This window comes from Eufriesea mexicana, unplaced genomic scaffold (genome assembly GCF_001483705.2).
Source record: "Eufriesea mexicana isolate 0111107269 unplaced genomic scaffold, ASM148370v2 scaffold1767, whole genome shotgun sequence".
Classification (NCBI taxonomy): Eukaryota; Metazoa; Arthropoda; class Insecta; order Hymenoptera; family Apidae; genus Eufriesea; species Eufriesea mexicana.
Genome location: NW_016909873.1, coordinates 542,477 through 563,448, shown reverse-complemented (window position 1 = coordinate 563,448; position 20,972 = coordinate 542,477). Strand labels below are relative to the sequence as shown.

General features: G+C 29.9%; 1 protein-coding gene across 7 annotated transcripts; it reads left to right on the top strand.

Moving 5' to 3' along the window:
* The first annotated feature begins 1,929 nt into the window (after positions 1 to 1,929).
* Positions 1,930 to 19,904, top strand: LOC108548764 (putative glutamate synthase [NADPH]). 7 transcript variants are annotated; one of them, XM_017901857.1, is made up of 35 exons: positions 1,930 to 2,008; positions 4,326 to 4,640; positions 6,409 to 6,622; positions 6,869 to 6,999; positions 7,338 to 7,464; positions 7,540 to 7,665; positions 7,970 to 8,113; positions 8,577 to 8,665; positions 8,739 to 8,943; positions 9,787 to 9,947; positions 10,605 to 10,710; positions 11,496 to 11,618; positions 11,854 to 11,856; positions 12,069 to 12,295; positions 12,442 to 12,541; positions 12,677 to 13,011; positions 13,128 to 13,368; positions 13,525 to 13,662; positions 13,919 to 14,104; positions 14,228 to 14,514; positions 14,615 to 14,780; positions 14,875 to 15,075; positions 15,196 to 15,585; positions 15,666 to 16,000; positions 16,111 to 16,249; positions 16,339 to 16,652; positions 16,742 to 16,901; positions 16,983 to 17,146; positions 17,260 to 17,525; positions 17,630 to 18,027; positions 18,094 to 18,339; positions 18,521 to 18,688; positions 18,766 to 18,876; positions 18,943 to 19,099; positions 19,223 to 19,904. In XM_017901857.1, exons 3-35 carry the CDS (start codon positions 6,503 to 6,505, stop codon positions 19,357 to 19,359), a joined length of 6,201 nt encoding a protein of 2,066 aa, XP_017757346.1. In that variant the 5' UTR covers positions 1,930 to 2,008; positions 4,326 to 4,640; positions 6,409 to 6,502; the 3' UTR covers positions 19,360 to 19,904. The 7 variants fall into 7 exon arrangements, with proteins under 7 accessions (XP_017757346.1, XP_017757349.1, XP_017757344.1 ...); XM_017901855.1 differs by lacking the exon at positions 1,930 to 2,008 and adding an exon at positions 2,139 to 2,330 and having other exon boundaries at positions 6,498 to 6,622; XM_017901854.1 differs by lacking the exon at positions 1,930 to 2,008 and adding an exon at positions 2,139 to 2,330.
* The last annotated feature ends 1,068 nt before the right edge of the window (positions 19,905 to 20,972 follow it).

The following is a 20,972-nucleotide window of genomic DNA, read 5'->3' as shown; positions in this document are numbered from 1 at the left end:
TTTAAAGAATAGTAACTGCACAATGAATAATGTTTATAATGGGATGTATGGCCTTGGACTTTAGAATTATTACATTGACTTTAGTAAGACTACGTACCATAAAGGTCATGCATGTATATCATGAGTGTACATAGATAGAATTAGTTGAATATTTAGAATTACTTGTTATTTACGATGTTATTTCGTATTTATATTTGATGTAATGCGTATCTAGTACAGAGTACTTTGACTTACGCGTTACATAGCCAAGAGGCACGATAGCTTTAATGCGATCGTTGATAAAACATGCACGAATTTAATCAAACACGGCAGCTTTAAAATAATTATGACTATGTAAATGGAAAAGGATACATGTCTGACCAAAAAAATTTTAAGTAGAAAAAAGATAATACGGTTACATATTTTTAATCGTTATGTTGTGGATGCATTTAGTCTTTTATGATGACTATGACTTTTCCGCCTTCGATTTATTACATGTGTATGTATAATGATTGATATTGTGAAATTTTTATTCATGTGTGCCCTTTATGTGACGCACGTAGAACTCCTTGTCGAGCAGTAAAAAAATTCAATACCTCTTACATTTCTTTACATAACAATTTAGGATCATCTTTTTATTTTTGTAATTATTATCTTTAAAAGTATTAAAACTAAGTCGGCAAGGGGTAGATAAACTAACGAAAAGTGTGCAGTAAAAAAAAATATTCTTTTGGTTGTTGTACAGGAAACAAAATATTGCATATATCTGCACTATATTTTTTCTAACATACTTTCATGTTCCGCTGATACGAAAGTAATATAGTAATTTAAAATGAATATCATATAACTGTATATCATATGAAGTATTGTCATAGTTTACTATTGTATACATTAATGATTATAGTTTTACAGATCACCTATTTTTTAATTATTGTAAAAGACATACGATATAATTGAGAAATAAAAAGAGTTATTTGTAAACTACAGTGATTGAAAAAAATATTTTAGACAAAATTACTTTCGGTGATTTTTTTATGATACCTAAATACGTAAGATAATGACAAAGTTTTGGGGTTATAAACATGTTATTAAAGGGTAGAATAATTTGAATTATATAAAGATAAAAAATTATAATAGAGATTATTTAAATATAAAATAATAGAAATATTCGAACATTCCTTAATAAGTAAATAAAACAAAATATTGTTTTCCTAAAATTTATTCACTTGTTTAAAAACTGATTTGATTAGCTATTGAATATATATCGTATAATCACACAGAAAATGTATGATTTAAGAAAGTTTCAACTTTTTATAAAGATACTGTAATTTATTCTACTTAATTACTAGAACAAAATTAATAAAAATATCTGCTTATCATTTGAACATTAATTTATAGAATAATATGTATTGTTAAAAAGAACTACCTTTATACTTGTACAAAAAGAATTAGCAGCAAATAATTAAGTTTGATTTGTCTCGTGTAAAAATATTTTATTCAATACTGTAAATTCCAAAGAAACGCATTTACAATGCTTCCGATTTTTGTTTACCAATTGCTACATCTCTTATTATATTCTTTAATGAAATTAGAAATTTATAGATATGCGTCATTTTTCGAAAAAATAAATTACAGAATTGTTGAATCAAAAAGAAAAAACTTTAAACGTGATAAAATGTTCAATAAATCAATTTCTTCCTTTTTTGTATTAAGTGTATATTTTAAATATTCAGCATGTAAATAATCAACCAATCAAAGACGTTTCATACGTATTGATTTCTTGTACTGCAGTACCCTACGGTACTTATGCTACCATACGGTAGAGAGCGCCTACACGTGTTACAGTTTAACTGACATTGACTGGAAATTTGCCGAGAGAGGCGGCATAGTCGCATCAGGTGAAGGAAACATTTCTTCTTCTATTTTATAGGATATGGTCAGGTGTCTTAAACTAATTCAGATAAATTGTGGTAGTCGTTTCGCTCGGATTGTTTTATCCGACGGATTTTATTCGAATATTATATTTATAGTAAGTCGTCAGAAGTAATAAAAGAAATCCATTAAGTCTTAAGTGCTCTTTTAGTTCAATACATTTGTTAAATACTTTGAAAATATTAAGTGAAAAATTATTTTAATGATAAACATACTTTAAAAGAAAAATTGGTTAAATTATGTGTGTTAAAATATAAAAATTGATTAAGAAACCAAAAAAGCAGTTAACAAATAACACGGAAAAAGGACAAAAACGCAAGAAATTGGATCGAATACGTCAACATAACTTGCAGTTTCGCAAACTAACCAATACGGATTAGGCACATGTGGGTTATTAATTATTGATACGGTTTAGCAGGGTAAATATTTTCCTTATTTTTATATTTTTATTTATGTTTGATTTACTTGTAATTTGGATTAAATATGCATGACCAAAATTCAACTAGTATAATTTACCCTAAAAAAGAATATTAATCGAGAAAACTGTGTATCACTTAGAATATTTAAAATCTAAGAACTTTTTTTTGTAAATATTTAGTTGTTCTAGTAAAACAATTTATGAAAATGTTAATCAATTTTAGAGCCTTAAATGAAATATACATCATGGATAATTAATGTCGACGAATCTCGAATCGTCAACGTCGCATACTCACAGTTTTGTGTGTGCGCATGCTACGACTATATAAATGAACAAGTGATCGTATAAAATTGATTGCAAATTCTTACAAAACTTATTTATTTAAAATTCGATTCACTATCATAGAATTCAAAGTGTTTCTAGTTTGAAATAAATGATGGTTGTGCACATTTCGTTCCTAATAATTTTGTCAAATTTCAAAATTTTACAATGCCATTATCAGTCTTTTTTTTTTAATGTACAATTTTAACATGCAATTTTATCTTTATTAAGATAAAAAGAAAGAAAGAAAGTATGTTATTCATAATAAAGTTTTAATATATAGTTATATTATTGATGATAATCAAGAGAGAATCTGGTAATTATTAACAATTTATTAGTTAAAATATTATTTTTAATGGAACATAAAGGATCACAAGTATAATTTAATTAAACTGATATCGCCGAGGAGAACAGAATATTTGTAAAGGGAAATCAACTGAATGCACGCTTGTGTATATACATAAACACATATATTAATATCCTCTCTGGTATATTTTTAATGACAACGGGAGTTTCCGTTCCGTGTGCTAGCATTATCATCAGAAGTTGAAATTTCCTAAACGATTCAAGACAATTACTTTTCGAACTGTACCTCATATGTAATGAAGAAAAGTTATAAATAATTAATGATTTTAATCTCTTGATAGTTTAAAGAAAAAATACTACAAATACATTAAACAGGAATCAAAATAAAAAATATTGAATATTTCGTCGATATGTGAAAGATTTTCGAAAATAGCGAACAGGCTCATTCACTCTATTAAACAAAGATATTTTATTATGGAAACGTACAAAGTAAGAAAATACTCTCAATTATGAATAAAATGTTGTTAATATACAAATCAAGTTGCAGTATTATCAATGACTTTCATGTTGCTAAAATAGAAATGTATTTTAAGGGAAACTGAGAGTTTTCCAGATTCTATTGACGTATTGGCGAAACGCCAAATATCTGCACCAGCCGAAGCTATCGTCGTTGGAAATATATTTCACAGAATTGCCGAATAAACGAAAAATATTGTTGATTTATCAATTATACACTGAAATTTTATATGACTTATATCTGTGCATATTTTAAAATGAATAGGAATTAATGTTAAGCATTATGTTGAGCATTAATACTTATAATATATTAACAATCAATCTTATAAGATGAGAATGATGATACATTGTGCCGTGTATATTAATTTCAGCCCCTTTTTGCTCTCAGATTTTACCATTTCTTCTTTAATTTCACGTAGCGGAGTTATATATTCTTTTCAGAGAATATCAAAACACCTAAATAACAAAGTTGATTGCTTAAATTAATAGATATGTTATATCATTGTATATCACGAAGTATGATACATATTGCAAAATTATGTCAAATCCTATTTTGTATTTGAAGTTAAAAAGAAATGAGAATAGATTTTAGTAAATGTAGACAAAATGAAGTTTCTATGAAGGAAAACTAAACAATAAACAGTATTTTTTAAATATCGCGCGTGATACATGCTGAATATGTATGAATAATGAATTACTTCAAATTTTCAAAAGAACAGTAATCAGAATTGATAGTTAATTATACAAAGGAAAAGAGAAGACGAAGAAAAAAAGTAGAAGGATGAAACGAAAGTAAAAGGAAAAAAGAAGGCAATAATGGGACAAAACTGAGTAAAGCACTGGATGTTTACAGAGTGGGGATGGAGCATGTGGCGGCAGACGGGACGAGAAAGGAGTATAGCAGTACATATGTACAATATGCTGCAGTGAAACGAGTTTCGTGATCCAACGATATGTAGGAAATAGACAAGAAGGAAATAACGATTCTGTCAATAGGGGAAAAACTCGACGTGATGACAAAGACAACAATGACAATGACGTTGGCAGTTATGATAACAATGAAACTACGAATCAACGAAATGCGAACAAATTTGAGAGAGCAAAATATAGAGAGGGTAAATGGAAGGTGGGAAGAGAAGATGAAACATGACTGTTAAAAAAAGATAACGTTAGTAAACTGGAAACTTTTCAATATCTGTTACACGATTAGGAGCTTAGCTTGTGCTTTGTAAAATTTTAAATATGACTAGATTTACTAATAATTATTTTGAGATGAAAAAGGAACAAAACAAATATTTAAATACTGTTTAAGAAAATAGTGTTCAGATGACGTTTCATAGAAGCTTAAGAATAAGCGTGTCAAACTAATTATTGTATAGCTGGTAGAACCGATACAGTGAGGTTGTAAAATCGGTCAAGAGTTAAAGCTACATTCAGGGCTGTAAGATGTTAACTCAAAACCATCAAAAATACGCATGCTAATTTTTAACGACATTATTTTGTATTAATATAGCCATGTTTTATTAAAAACATAAAATAGAACTTATAGTAGCTCCATTTCATAAATCGTTTAAAATATTAAAATGATAAAAGCTGAAAACAATTTCGGAAAGGTATAACTATTTCCCGTGGTTAATCCATTTATTTTTATCGTTATATTTTGGATTATTAAAAATTGCATTTCACAATTCAAACTTGCATTTTTTGTTTTTTATATTCGTTTAAAATTTAATGCAATAATATAGCGCTTATTTATTTCTTATTTTTTAACATTTTTCGATTTATCTAGTATACATATACAAACACCTTTTCATTTTCTTGAATGTAAAGTTTTCTGTACCAACAAATCTCACATTCTATATGGTAATTGTAACTACTTAGCTTAATGATTGAAAACTAACTATAGTGTGTAAATGTGAGTAAACAAAATAGCAGTGAAAATTAATAATTGGATATAGTATTAAAAATATCGATAAAAGATCTGATAAACTCTCGTTCGATAATATTTTGAAAAGTTTTACCGAAATAGGTGTTTATTAATATATGAGTACATTTTTCTTTCTTTCCCTTAAGTAAGATTTATTGTTGATAATAATCACTATAACAATTATTATACTGGTAATTATTTACAAATAATGTATATAGAAAGGTATTTATCGTTATTGATCAATCGATTCGGTGTAATATGCGCAATAACAAGGTCTAGTTTCGCATTACCTTTGATAGAAGAGTATGTGTATAAGAATCTGCGCCTTCGAACTCGACCGCAGAGGTGACCTCTGATCAGTGATATCAATAATTTACCAGATCGAATTCTCTACACATCAAATTTCAACTTGAACATAGACTGTGGTATGCATACGTACATGCGTGGGAAGGAGAGAAAAAGAAACAAAATATTTTAAACACAAGTAATATTCAAAATGTTCTAAACATTATTTATAAAAAAGATACAACGAGATCGAATATGTTCATTTATTATTCATTTCTATTCTAAATTGATTTATTTTTATTAATTTTTTAGCAAATTTATGTCGTTTACGTATTGTATGGTAACGAACATTGGTCTTAGACAATTGTTTTTACATTTAATCTGAATTTGCCGGACCATCTACGCAACACCTGTTCCCACTTTTGTTTTCTGTGTGCGCGATCTCCCCCTTCACGGTCACAGTTTATCTATTGCATTAGGTAGATTAAGCAGACTTTACGCGCGTACATTTTACGTAATGAATCAATGGGGCTTGCGAGAGCGGGAGTGTACGCTCAAGTACATTCGATTTTCATATTTCGCATACGGTGTGTGTATGTATCTCCGTGAATTTTGTCCTGGTGTACAATTATAATTGCAACAGTTCAACTCACGTTTAGCAACTGATAACGATTTTGTTTCCTTTAATTTCTTCTTTTTCTACTACTTTATTTTTTTTTTTCAGTTCTTCCGGATAAAATACAGTTTTATTATTTGGTGTTTTTCTTTGGAACTTTTCTTACGATTTTAAAATTGGTGAATATTTTCAAATAGAAAATATGAACGGAGCCGAACTCTGGTCTCTTCCACCAAAACAGGCTCTGTATGATCCAACGCTTGAAAAGGACGCTTGTGGTGTTGGATTCATTGTCGCCATAGATGGAACAAAATCACACAAGGTTAGTTATCACACGGTGCATCACACATAAGTTTTTATTATGTTTTATTAGAGATAGTTTTGTTTCACTAAAGATCAATCCGTTATTTAATGTACCTTTTCTTTTGTTTTTATATTTCAAATTTTTTTTTCAAATTCTATGCTATGGTATTTTTATTTCGAAATTTATATGTTAAGGTATTTTTAATTTTTGCAAATTAAATTAAACTGCAACGTATATTTTTCTCATTTGTTTTTGTTATTACAGATCGTTCGTGATGCAGAAATTCTCTCGGCACGTATGAACCATCGCGGTGCTTGTGCCTGCGATAACGACACCGGAGACGGGGCCGGTGTTCTTTGTGCAATCCCGCATGAGTATTACGCCGGTGAATTGCGGTAAGAGATAGCTAAGATTCATGGAACTTCTATTGCTTTATCACCCTATGACGTACAAGTAGAATGGTGCGTACAATTTCATAACTTGTGTGGACGACGACGTAATTGTAGGTTATCTCGATTTAAGACAACGAGTGCATAAAAATACTGCGTGTTTATCTTCTTATCATTATAGTTAATACTATTAAAATTGCTGTTTCTATTATAATTATTAAAAAATAATATTCACTATATAATCACGACTGTTATATTCTATCGGGTGTAATCTGCCTGTTATATAAAAAAATTATTGTAAATATTATCATCAAATTTAAATACTCCGACGTATTGTTTTTCAGCCAGCAACAAAGTATCGACTTACCTCAGTTCGGCCGTTATGCTACCGGTATTTTGTTTCTTAATCAAAATTCACACCAACAAGCTGAGGCTGCCTTTGAAAAATTAGCTGAGAAATGCAATTTAAGAGTATGATATAATATATAAATATATATATAGAGTATATAAATATTTTTCGTTTATAATTTTATCTTCTTATTCCAGGTAATTTGTTGGCGAGATGTACCAACAGACAATACACGAATTGGCCAAGTGGCGCGAAAGTGCGAACCTTATATGCGTCAAGTATTTGTTACTGGTGATCAAGATGATATTAATTTTGAACGACAAGTAAGTATTATTTCGAACATTTTTCTGATAATTGAGCAAACTTAAATTTATTTGACAAACTCGTATGTAATTAACTTATGTTCTTTATAATAAAATAGCACACTAAAGTAAACTTTTATCTAAGTTGATATTAATAAAATATTGAAATTAACTTATTACATTCATTTGTTTAAATTAATACAAAATGATTGGTAAACGAATGAAATAGTTTTAAAGAAGTTAGAGAGCATTGAGTAAATAATTACAATGATTTGATTGATTTTAATCTGCTGAATTGTAATATTAATTTAAATTTTGACTGTAGGTGTTTGTTTTGAGAAAAAGATCTTCTCATTCTATACCACGACCAGGCATCAGATATTACATATGCTCACTTTCTACACGAACAGTCGTTTATAAAGGACAATTAACAGCAGATCAATTGTGGCATTACTTTCTAGATTTAAAGGTAATTAAATCTGATTGTTTATAATTAGTTCTAATAGTATAATAATTTTGACTTTAGATACAGTAATTTAAGATATTTAGAAAAAGAGTTTGAACGTCAATGCTATATGATGTTGATTTGGAACAGATTGTTCTGTTATTAGATTAAGAAAAGTTCAAATTCTTTTAAATGTTTAAAATATTGAAGAGAATTTAGTAATAGTAATTGATAGTAAGTGCCAGTCAACAAACTAAATTAAAGTTCAACGTTAATCAACCATTTCTTTCCATTCTAATGGTATTGATATTACTATACTATTATTATAATATAGTTAAAATGTAAACGGTTTTGAGTGTAAATGATATTATTGCATTATTTCATTAATCAAAGCTAAATATAATAATTTACTACTTATATATTACCCAAATCAGTCATATATATGTGTTTATTTATGTGATTACTAATGTATTTATGTTTATTTTAGTCTCCAAAATTTGAAACTTATCTGGCGTTAGTTCATACAAGATTCTCCACAAATACATTTCCTAGCTGGGAAAGAGCACACCCTCTTCGGTAAACAACATTTATTGATCACATATTAACTATTTATGTATATGTACTTGTATACTCTGTTCTATGTTCGCAGGTTATTAGCACACAATGGTGAAATTAATACTTTAAGAGGAAATGTAAACTTAATGAAGGCTCGTGAAGGTGTAATGAGCAGCAAGCTTTATGGCGAGCAATTAAAACAGCTTTATCCGGTGGTAGAACCGAATCTTTCGGATTCGGGAGCCGTTGATTGTGTCTTGGAGTTTTTAGTAATGGTAGGACAACGATCTTTGCCAGAGGTATGAAATAATTGTATCAGTCATTTATGAACCAAACTGATTAACTCCATTCCTCGAACTTTTTTAAATTTTAGTGTCAAGGGACACTTGATTGATGTTTAAATTTTTGTGCTTAAAATAAATTGTTACTTTTTATAGTATGGAGTTAATCGATTTGACAAATAAACAGCAGATAAAGCGAATATATCTGCTCCTTTTAATTATTCGTTTGGTAGATCTAACACAAATATACGTTTACTTAATCGTTGTATCGATTGGTTTTGCGATTATATGTGCTCACTTTAATATTCATTTCGTGGTTCAAGTGTATACTGACTGTAACCTCTTTTGTCATTCAACCAGTAACTCGTACATACTAATATGTCGTGTATATTTCCCATTGAGTGAAAGCCCTAAAAGAATTTTTTCCCCGCTTAAGGGGTTAAGAAGTTACAGCGGAAAATGTTTTACGCAAGGGAAACTTCGTATAGATGTCGAAAGACATTAAGAGAAGTGTATTCTGCTTTAATAATTATTTGATGAGAAATTCAAAATTAACAAGTATTATATTAGAAATTCAAATTCAAAGTTATTCATTCACTTCCACGTACACATTTATTCTTATGATAATATTTATACAAACATTTAACAACATCAGGAGTTATAGATTTATGTGCAGTTTGAAAATGTCAAGTTATATATTATATATATATCTACAGGATCTTTAGAAAACCATAATTTGTAACATTTTATCTGTTTCACTTTGTATATAATAAACAATTATCATAGAGTATCATATAAATTTGGTTTGCTTTCCCTGTATTTATGACAATTAAATTAAATTTGGAGAAAAAATATGTTTAGGCAGTAATGACAATGGTGCCAGAAGCATGGCAGAACGATTTAACAATGGCAACAGAGAAGCGCGACTTTTATCATTGGGCTGCTTGTGCAATGGAACCATGGGATGGTCCCGCTCTGCTAACTTTCACAGATGGCCGTTACATTGGTGCTATTTTAGACAGGTAGAAAGTATTATTTAATTCTCGCAATTTTAATTATCTTCTCTATTACTCTACTTTGAAAAAACAAACTTAAAAATATTACTTTTGAATAAACTTATGCATCATATAATAGCATATATTTTTCATATATACCCATACATATGTACAAAACATACTAAAAAATAGTAGGCATGCATTATGAAAACTTAGGAAGAAAGATGGTGAAAACATTTAGATCTGTTAATGTAACAGAATATTTAAAGTATAATAATATATTATTAGACACGGAATATAGCATAAACAAAATCTATCTGACCAAAAAAAATCATTATTTGTATTTTTTGTGTCTCATAACCAAAGATATCAGCACTATTGTCAGTTGTATCCACTTCCTACAGAATCCTTGTATACATAAATAGGGAAATCCATAATTAATTACCACAGTTAGATAGTTAAACATAAAAAGTGTTTATTGTGTTGAGTATTGATGAAGAAAGGTTAAAATTATGTATAAATGAGTGAAAAATGCTGAAGAATGGGAAAAGAAAATCTAATATGTAGTGTATATTAGGAAGACAATATGAAAAACAAACAAAAAAAAAATAGAATTGCAATTAATACTAGTGTAAGATAGTACAATGTGGTAAGACAAAAGATTCTTAAATTTTTATTTCGCAGAAACGGCCTGCGTCCATCGCGCTTCTACGTTACTAAGGATAATATGATGGTGATGGCATCTGAAGTAGGCGTCTATGATACTTCGTCTAGTAATATAGTTCTAAAGGTAAATGAAAAGTTACATGTAGCATTGAGTCCATCTAGTTTTTAAAGTAATGTTATGATATATTTAATTCATAGTAAACAATAGCTTAGCTATATATGGAAAGATTTCAGATTTAAGAACAGTACTACATGTATACCAGGAGCAAATTATTACTATCATATTCTTTCACTACTTATAATATTCAAATTATGTTCTAAAGTTTAATGAGCCATTGTTTCTTTTTATAAATTTGATCTAGTATGAAGTAAATTTATCATCCCATTTTTTTTTATTCGCGTCCTAGTTTACATCCTCTGTTTCTTTATTTTTCTTAATTTTTTTTGTTCTTTCTCGTCATTTCTTTCTGTATTTTACGTTATGAATTTGGAATGTGTATATTTCATAATATGTATGCTTTATGTTTTGTAATTTTCCTTATTAATGTTTAACAAAATTTTCATCTCTTAAACAAAAACAAAAAGAAATAAATATTAACAAGCTGCTTGTATTTAACTATTTTATTTACATATTACGTATTAAGGACATTATTAACGTTAATTAGGATTTGAAAATTATTTACACAGAACAATCAAACATGTATTGATATTTTATGAAATAGTGCTATTACCACATTTTATTGAATAAACTTTGTATGAAGAATGATTCAATAGTAAGAAATGGTCTCCTTTGACAGATAGTTTTACCTTGTATGTACAATTGTAGAATTTATGAAAATAAAAATACAATCATACAAATGTTGAATAATTGAGGACATAGTTAAACAAGGTTTGCATTTTATTTTATAGAGTCGTTTGAAACCAGGTAGGATGTTGCTGGTTGACACATATGAAAAGAAGATTATAGAGGATGTTGAGCTGAAGTTGCAAATTTCAAGAAGTAGACCACATTCTAAGTGGCTGAAGGATCAGGTATTCTATTTGTCTTATTTTTTTCTATTGTTGATCGGAATATCTGTTCCTTGATACAAACAATTTAATCTGGTTTAAAATTATTTAAAATTGAGTTAAATTACCAATTACCTGTTTATGCAAATCTTTAATCTACTCTTTAGATTTATATCAAGATGTATTTAACAAAAAAAGCATTTATTTCTTTATTGCAAACAAACATATATGCTGTGGTCATATTTTGTATTGCACACAGATGGTAAGTCGTGAACTTTCGTCCACATTTCTATTTATAAGTAATCACATCATATGTTCTCTTGCTGTTATTTTATTCAATGGATAATGCTAGTTTAATTTTAGAATATTCTTAAGTAATTGCACGTATAATAATACTGATTTGATCAATTTATGCAATAAATAATTCATACAAATAAATAAAAGTTGATTAGTTAAATATGTTTACGGTCACAGATTACGATGGACGAGTTACGTGCTGCAGATGTTGATCCTAAAAAGATATCTGGTACTGTTGAAAATGGTTCAGTTATAGATGAAAAAGCAACTAAAATAAATGTGGTGAATGAGGCAAATCCAATATCTGCTGTGAATCGAGTTTGGGGAGGTGATAAAAGATTGTCCCTCTATGGATACACTCTTGAAACCATTAATTTACTTCTCTTACCGATGATGCAGTCTAAGTATGTGAATTTTATAATTCGAGCCTTTCATTGTAACCGATAAATAAAAATATATGTATATGTTATTTGATTGGATTATTTTATTTGTAATGTGACACATACATATTATGTATAACATAAATTGAAATTGTGAAATTTTTGTGTAGGAAGGAAGCATTGGGTTCCATGGGAAATGATGCACCACTGGCTTGTCTTTCTCAATTTCAACCACTTATCTACGACTATTTTAAGCAACTGTTTGCTCAGGTAAAACTAATTTAAAGAAAATTCTCTATTATCAGTAACTAAATGTAATATACTTTAATACGCATATAAATATATTAAACATTATTTATATAGGTATATTTATATTTTTTCTTGTTACTTTTCTGGAATTTATAGGTGACAAATCCTCCTATTGATCCGTTTAGAGAAAAGATAGTAATGTCAATGCTTTGTCCCATTGGTCCAGAAAGTAATATCCTCGAGCCAAACGAATTGCAAGTGCACAGATTATTTTTACCACAACCGATACTCTCCTTAGATGATCTTGAAATAATCAAACGAACAAAATATCGCGATTGGAAGACTAAAATAATCGATGCAACATACCCTGTAGAAGATGGTCCATCTGGATTAGTAGATACGCTTAATCGTGTCAGTGAAGAAGCTAATCAAGCTGCAAAACAAGGTTATCAATTTCTCGTTTTATCCGATCGAGAAGGTGGTCCGAAAAGGTAAGAATATTATTTAATCGTACTTATTTATTCTTCTTACAGTTATACAAAAAGGAAATAAGAACTCATTATGTCGAGCAATTTTTTAATAACTTAAACTTTGCTTATTATTATAGGGTACCTGTGAGCAGCTTATTAATACTTGGCGCAGTCCATCATTATCTAATCGAAGAGCGGCAGCGTATGAAAGTTGGTCTCATTTTAGAAACTGCTGAAGCTAGAGAAGTGCATCATATTTGCCTACTTCTTGGCTATGGAGCAGACGCCATTTGTCCATACCTTGTGTTTGAAATGGCAAGAAATCTTCGTACAGATGGTGTATTAGATTCGTCATTAACTGATAATGCTTTATGCGCGGTAAATACTTCCTAATACTATTATAATACAGATAAGTTTTGGCACTTTATAATTTTTAACAATAAAATAAATATGAAACGAAAAAGAGATGGCAATAACGATGATCTTAGCGTTGATTGGTTTGAAAGATGAAATTAAACAAATATATTATTACAGAATTACGCAGAAGCAATGGAGAGAGGAATAGCAAAAGTAATGGCAAAAATGGGAATTTCCACATTACAATCATATAAAGGAGCTCAAATTTTTGAAGCAGTTGGTTTATCTGAAGAAGTTATTGATAAATGTTTTAAGGTATGTATTTACACAGAAACAGGATGATGTCCATTTTAATAATGGTTGATTGTAAAAAATACGAATGATTAAAAATTGGATCCAATTAATGAATACAACCAGCTGCTATGATTCAATGTATTTTAATGACGTACTTTATATTATATTATATTATATTATATTATATTATATTATATTATATTATATTATATATAGCTTCAACATGGTGAAGTAGTACTCCATCGCAAAAAATTAATTTTCTGTATATGTTTCATAGGGCACTCATTCCCGTATCGGTGGAGTTACTTTTGATATTTTAGCAAAGGAAGCATTTGAAAGACACCAAATTACTTATTGGATGAAACCTATGGATATGCTCGTTATTCGTAACCCAGGCATATATCATTGGCGATCTGGTGGAGAAAAACACATAAACGAACCTGATAGTATTGCTAATTTGCAGGTACATTCCCTCAATAATATATTTCATATATGAAATAATGTTTAATAATATACTTAAAATGAGATATAATTATTATTTTTTCTTCTCTTTTTTTTTTTTTTGTACTTATTTTTTCTGTGTCAGGATTATGTAAATTCAAAGGATTGGAAGACTTATGAGAAATATCGAAAAATTACTATGGAAATGATAAAGGCTTGCACTTTGCGTGGTCAACTAGAGTTAATACAGAAAGCAGAAAATTCTATACCCATTGAAGAAGTTGAACCAGCATCTGAAATCGTAAAACGATTTGCAACTGGAGCTATGAGTTTTGGAAGCATTTCTATAGAAGCACATACAACTTTAGCGATTGCAATGAATCATATTGGTGGTAAATCAAATACTGGTGAAGGTGGTGAGAATGCTGAAAGGTATAATAAAGTTACCAAAACTGCATCTTTTTATGAAAAAAATTTATTTTTCAAAATGCTTGTAACAATCGCCTAATAATGTGGAGTAAAACCTGTTTAGATATCTCAAACAGGATCCAAAATTTAACAAACGGTCAGCCATTAAACAAGTTGCCAGTGGACGCTTTGGTGTAACTTCGAGTTATTTAGCAAATGCTGATGATCTTCAAATCAAAATGTCACAAGGAGCAAAACCAGGAGAAGGAGGCGAACTGCCTGGTTATAAAGTGAGCACATGATTTTTTAAAGCAGATATTTAGTAATTTTATCATGTACTATGTAGCACAAGAAAATGAACGAACTGACATAATCTATGTTCAGGTTACAGCTGAAATTGCTGCAACGAGACATTCGGTACCTGGTGTAGGTTTAATTTCACCGCCACCGCATCATGATATTTACTCGATCGAAGATCTTGCGGAATTGATTTACGATTTGAAATGCGCAAATCCAAATGCTCGTATTTCTGTTAAGTTAGTATCAGAAGTAGGTGTAGGTGTAGTCGCAGCAGGAGTAGCAAAGGTAATTATATGGACATTATTAAAATAATTTTCAAATACATTTTTCTAATGGTCTTTTTTATTTTGTTTTATTTCTTTCTTTTCTTTTATTGCATTTTTTTTAATCATATATTTTACACAGGGTAAAGCAGAGCATATCGTAATATCTGGTCACGATGGCGGAACTGGAGCTAGTACTTGGACAGGAATAAAATCCGCAGGGTTACCATGGGAATTAGGCGTTGCAGAAACCCATCAAATATTAACTTTAAATAATCTTCGATCACGTGTCATTGTTCAAGCAGATGGTCAAATGCGTACAGGTTTTGATGTAGTAGTTGCAGCTCTTCTAGGTGCCGACGAATTTGGTTTTAGCACAGCACCTTTAATTACCATGGGTTGTACTATGATGAGAAAATGTCATTTAAATACTTGTCCCGTGGGTATTGCAACACAAGATCCAATACTTCGAAAAAAGTTCGAGGGGAAACCTGAACATGTGATTAATTTTTTTGTCGCATTAGCAGAAGAGGTATGTAAAGTCAAGAATTAGAAGAGAAAAAAGGAATCAAAATTGCGTTAAATTATACAAAATAATCTTTTTTTTTTCAGGTACGTTCTTACATGGCTGATCTTGGTTTACGTAAATTTCAAGATCTAATTGGTCGCACGGATCTATTGAAAGTTCGTAATGATATTTTAATAGAAAAAGCTAAAACATTAAAACTCGATAATATTTTGCGTAATGCACTTGAACTTCGACCAGGAGTAAATATTCAGGGAGGTTCAATAAAACAAGATTTTCAATTAGAGAACAGATTAGATAATCGTGTGATTGAATTGGCGACAAATGTGTTAAATGGAAAACAAAATCATGTTGATATTGAGTTAAGTATTAATAATGAATGTAGAGCATTTGCAGCTACATTGAGCTACCATATTTCAAAGTAAGTATTTAGTTTTCTTTTTTCTTTTTTTGTTTTTTATTTTGCTATGGACACCCCTGACAACTCTCCTTAAATATTTTTGAAATTTGCTGTTACATTTTCATTAATAGATTATATGGTGAAAATGGCTTACCAGAAGGTAGTATCAACATAAAAATGAAAGGTTCTGCAGGTCAGAGTTTCTGTGCTTTCATGACAAAAGGTATCCATGTTACTCTTGAAGGAGATGCCAACGATTATGTTGGCAAGGTAAATATATATTTTGAATTCAACTATTTAAAGAGTATACATATATCCTACTCATAAACATATTTTATATACATTTTTGCAATTTTTAGGGCTTATGTGGAGGTGAAATTGTTATATATCCACCAAAAGATTGTACCTTCAATTCTGAAATGAATGTAATTGTTGGCAATGTTTGTCTTTATGGTGCAACTTCTGGCAAAGCATATTTCCGTGGAATCGCTGCTGAAAGATTTAGCGTTCGCAACAGTGGAGCAATAGTAGTGGTTGAAGGCGTTGGTGATCATGGATGCGAATATATGACTGGTGGTTGTGCGGTTATTCTGGGACTTACTGGACGTAATTTCGCTGCTGGAATGTCTGGTGGCATAGCCTATGTTTTAGATGTAGACGGGTCGTTCAAAAGGTTTTTTGTTTGCTAGAGATTATCCTTATCTGCATTATTTATTATACGTAAATGCATATTTTCTTTAACTTGTTAATTCTTGCACACAGTAAGTGTAACTCTGAAATGGTGGAATTGCTTCCTTTAAATAAACAAGAGGATATTGCATATGTGAAAGAACTTTTAGAAGAATTTGTTGAAAAAACTGGTTCTTTAATAGCTCAAGATCTTTTAACATTATGGCCTGAACCAACGACGCGATTCGTTAAAGTAATAAATATTCAAGATCATTAATCAGTTGCAACTATTTTATGTGAAGTGTTAACTGCTAATATTCTAATCTTCTTAAAGGTATTTCCATATGAATATCAACGAGCATTAAAGCAAGTCGAAATAAGCAAAGAGACACAATCAATACCGAATGGTAGCTCTCAGACATTAGATGTTCAGATCAAAGATATTGAAGATGCTGTTGCAGATACTGATATGAAACAGTATAGATTGGACAAAATAAGGTATTAATACTTTCTCAATTTAACGACTTAATTGAAAAACAAAGTTTAAATTGTATCTCTTTATTTTTAATTTAAATATTAATATATAATACTGTACAAATTTTTATTTGTAGAGGATTTATGAAATACAAAAGGCAAACAGGAGTTTATCGGCCAGTTGAAAGTCGTATTACCGATTGGAATGAAATTTATAATTTTCATGATGTTCGTAAAGGATTGCGTATTCAGGCAGCAAGATGTATGGAATGTGGTGTACCATTTTGTCAAAGCAGTCATGGCTGCCCCCTAGGAAATATTATTCCTAAATGGAATGATCTCGTTTTTCAATCAAATTGGAAAGAAGCTTTAAATCAGTTGTTACAAACTAATAATTTTCCAGGTTCGTACAATTAAAAGAATAGTAAAAAAACTGTAAACAAAGAATGTAATTAACAACGCATGTTTGTTGAACGCATAACACTTAAATACATCCCATATATTTAGAATTTACCGGAAGAGTTTGTCCTGCTCCATGTGAAGGTGCTTGCGTTTTGGGTATATCAGAACCAGCAGTTACAATAAAAAACATAGAGTGTGCAATAATTGATCATGCATTCGAAAAGGGTTGGATAGTGCCACATCCACCATTAACAAGAACTGGTCGCCGAGTAGCCGTCGTTGGCTCTGGACCAGCTGGTTTGGCAGCAGCTCATCAGCTAAACAAAGCAGGACATTTAGTGACTGTTTATGAAAGGAATGACAGAATTGGAGGTCTATTGCAATATGGTATTCCGACTATGAAATTATCGAAACAAATTGTTCAAAGAAGAGTTTCTCTTCTTGCAGCGGAGGGTATTACATTTAAAACTGGAGTTAATGTTGGAAAACACATTTCTGCTAAGGTTAGAGAATCGAGTTTTTTAGTTTTATTCATATGTATTAATTTTTTGTATATTTATATATCATAGGAATTAAGCGAACAATATGACGCAATGTTGTTATGTACTGGTGCGACTTGGCCAAGAGACTTAGAAATACCAGGTCGACATCTCGAAGGAATTCATTTTGCAGTAAGCTTTTTGGAACATTGGCAAAAGAAACAAATGGGAGACGACGCTCCACTAGATATACGTTTAATAGCTAAAGATAAGGATGTCATTATAATAGGTGGCGGTGATACTGGTTGCGATTGCATAGCTACATCTTTGCGACAGGTACAAATATCTATATTTTTCATATAGTTTTATACAGGATGCTTCGCGAAAATAATATTTCATTAGATAGAATTAAATAACATTGAATGGTCCATCTGATCTGATGGATGTTCTGATGATTTGATCTGATGCATATGTTTACCATTTGATTACCTATCATATGATTACCATTATAATACAGGGTGCTAATACGATTACTACTTTTGAAATTTTACCTGAACCACCAAGCAAAAGAGCACATGAAAATCCCTGGCCACAGTTTCCACGTGTATTTAAAGTGGATTATGGTCATGAAGAAGTTTCTTTAAAGTTTGGTCGAGACCCTCGACAATTTAGTACATTAAGTAAAGTATGTAAAAGTTTGTATTTTATATGAAATAATTGTTTGAAATAAATATACCTATCCTGCTTGCTTATATCCAACAGGAGTTTCTAGATGATGGAAATGGACATGTGAATGGCATCAAAACAATATCAGTATCGTGGACAATGAAAAATGGTCGTTGGAATATGGAAGAAATTACTGGAACAGAAAAGGTAAAAATTACGATTTTTAATGACTTTCTTAGTTTGAAATTACGTAATTGCTTATTTTCTTCTTAGGTATATAAATGTGACCTAGTTCTACTCGCAATGGGTTTCTTGGGTCCTGAAAAATATATTGCAACAGAGTTAAATACAACAATGGATGAAAGAGGTAATTTCAAAACATCAATTGGTAAATACGAGACAAGTTTAACTGGAATATATGCAGCAGGAGGTAAGTATCTTTTGCAATTTGTTTGTATCTTTTTTTTCTTTAACATCTACTAATCATAGAACAAGTTCTCATTTTTTAAGATACACTTCATAGTTTATTCAATGATTGACATATTCCTTATAGATTGCCGGCGTGGACAATCTCTAGTAGTTTGGGCTATTACAGAAGGTCGACAAGCAGCAAGAGAAATAGATCTGGCTTTAATGGGAGAAACTGGTCTTCCTGTATCTGGTGGCGTTATAACTGGCATTATGGGTTAAGACGCAAATATTTTTTCCTATCAATCAATCAGAATTGTATTATTTCTTTTTACCCTTTCACTTTTGCTGTGCCCCCACCCCCAACTTTTTTACCTTTTTTGGTTGTTAAACCGTATAATGTAGTAGTATGAAAATAGTACCATTTAATGAGCAAGGAAGAAACGTGATTAATACGAGAACAAGAAAATCAGTATTATCTTGTCGCAAGTTTTTGCAATATCGAAAAGTCTTACCATCATGTATGCTTATTTACAAAGAAGCGCTGCTTGCGTATGAAAATTTGATAGGAAAATAACAATTGAAGCATGATGGGATTTATATTCTTGTTTCTAGTTGTCGTTTAATTTAATATTTGTTAATTTTTTGTAGAAAAAACTATAACTAAGTAATAGTACTGTAAGCTGAGATGAGAAAGAAATAATTCTAGATGTATTACTGAATCTACCTCGTATCCTCCTTTACGTTCCTTGCTTATTTCACGAGGTAATATAAGTTATTCTATGTAATTAAAATGATCTTTCAAAATTAATAATACGACCAATACAAATGCAACAAAAATATTTGTTAATTGTTTCTGTTATACAAATTAAAATCAAACACAAAATTATAAATAGTATTTTGAGCTATAATTATAAATAGCCAATATTGTAGAGTATGAGCGTTTATGTAGAAGTAATATTTCGTATCTAACCTCGTGACTTTTCTTCGAATCTATCGTTCGTTCGTACATTTTAACTAGATATGTACATGCCTGGAAGTATGTATATATGTATGGTTTACGAGTTTATTATAGGATATTTATTTATAAAAATATGGATGGTAATGATACACATGTAATTGCCCTAATTGTAAAAAGATGTTCGACACCAACAAAGTTTATTTATTTGTTGCGTGTATATTATACATTCTATAAGAGGAAAAAGAAAAATACTTCGAGACAATAAATATATGAAGAAAAAATAAAACATTTAAACGTTAAATATGTGTAACGTAATTTTATTAAAGTTTTAACATGGAACACAAAGTTATATGTATTATATTTACAAATTTATATTTATTAAATTACTTCTGAACTTCAAATTTTAGTATCGTTCGATAACTTTCAGAAAAAAAAAAAAAAATGAATGAAATAAAAATTTATTCATTAAATATGAAAGAAACTACTGTGTTTACTTAGATGGAATATGAATTTCTAAATGTATCTCATTTGATACCATCCAACATTCGAGAACTGAAGTGGCAGGAATTTCTACAGGATCAATTAATAGAACATCGAATTGCTCATATTCGTGAAAAAATTATTGACACAGCAATTGCAAATGTGCTTCGGAAGTATCGTTTCAAAAAGAAAGTGTTCAAATTCAGTAGTCAATGTTCTCATGTAGTTTGGATACGCTTGTTCGATGCGAGTATTGACTTCACAATTTCTTTAATTGTAATCTATTTTATCTACTTCTATTTATTATTTTTAGTGGGTATTTTCAAGACTTCATTCCTATTTGAAACACAATACAATTGGAAGAGCAGTGCATTTAATTGTTGATATTGAACCACGACCTCTATCGATGGATTCTTGGACATTTGGGAACGTGTCGCAAATTTTTACACAAAAA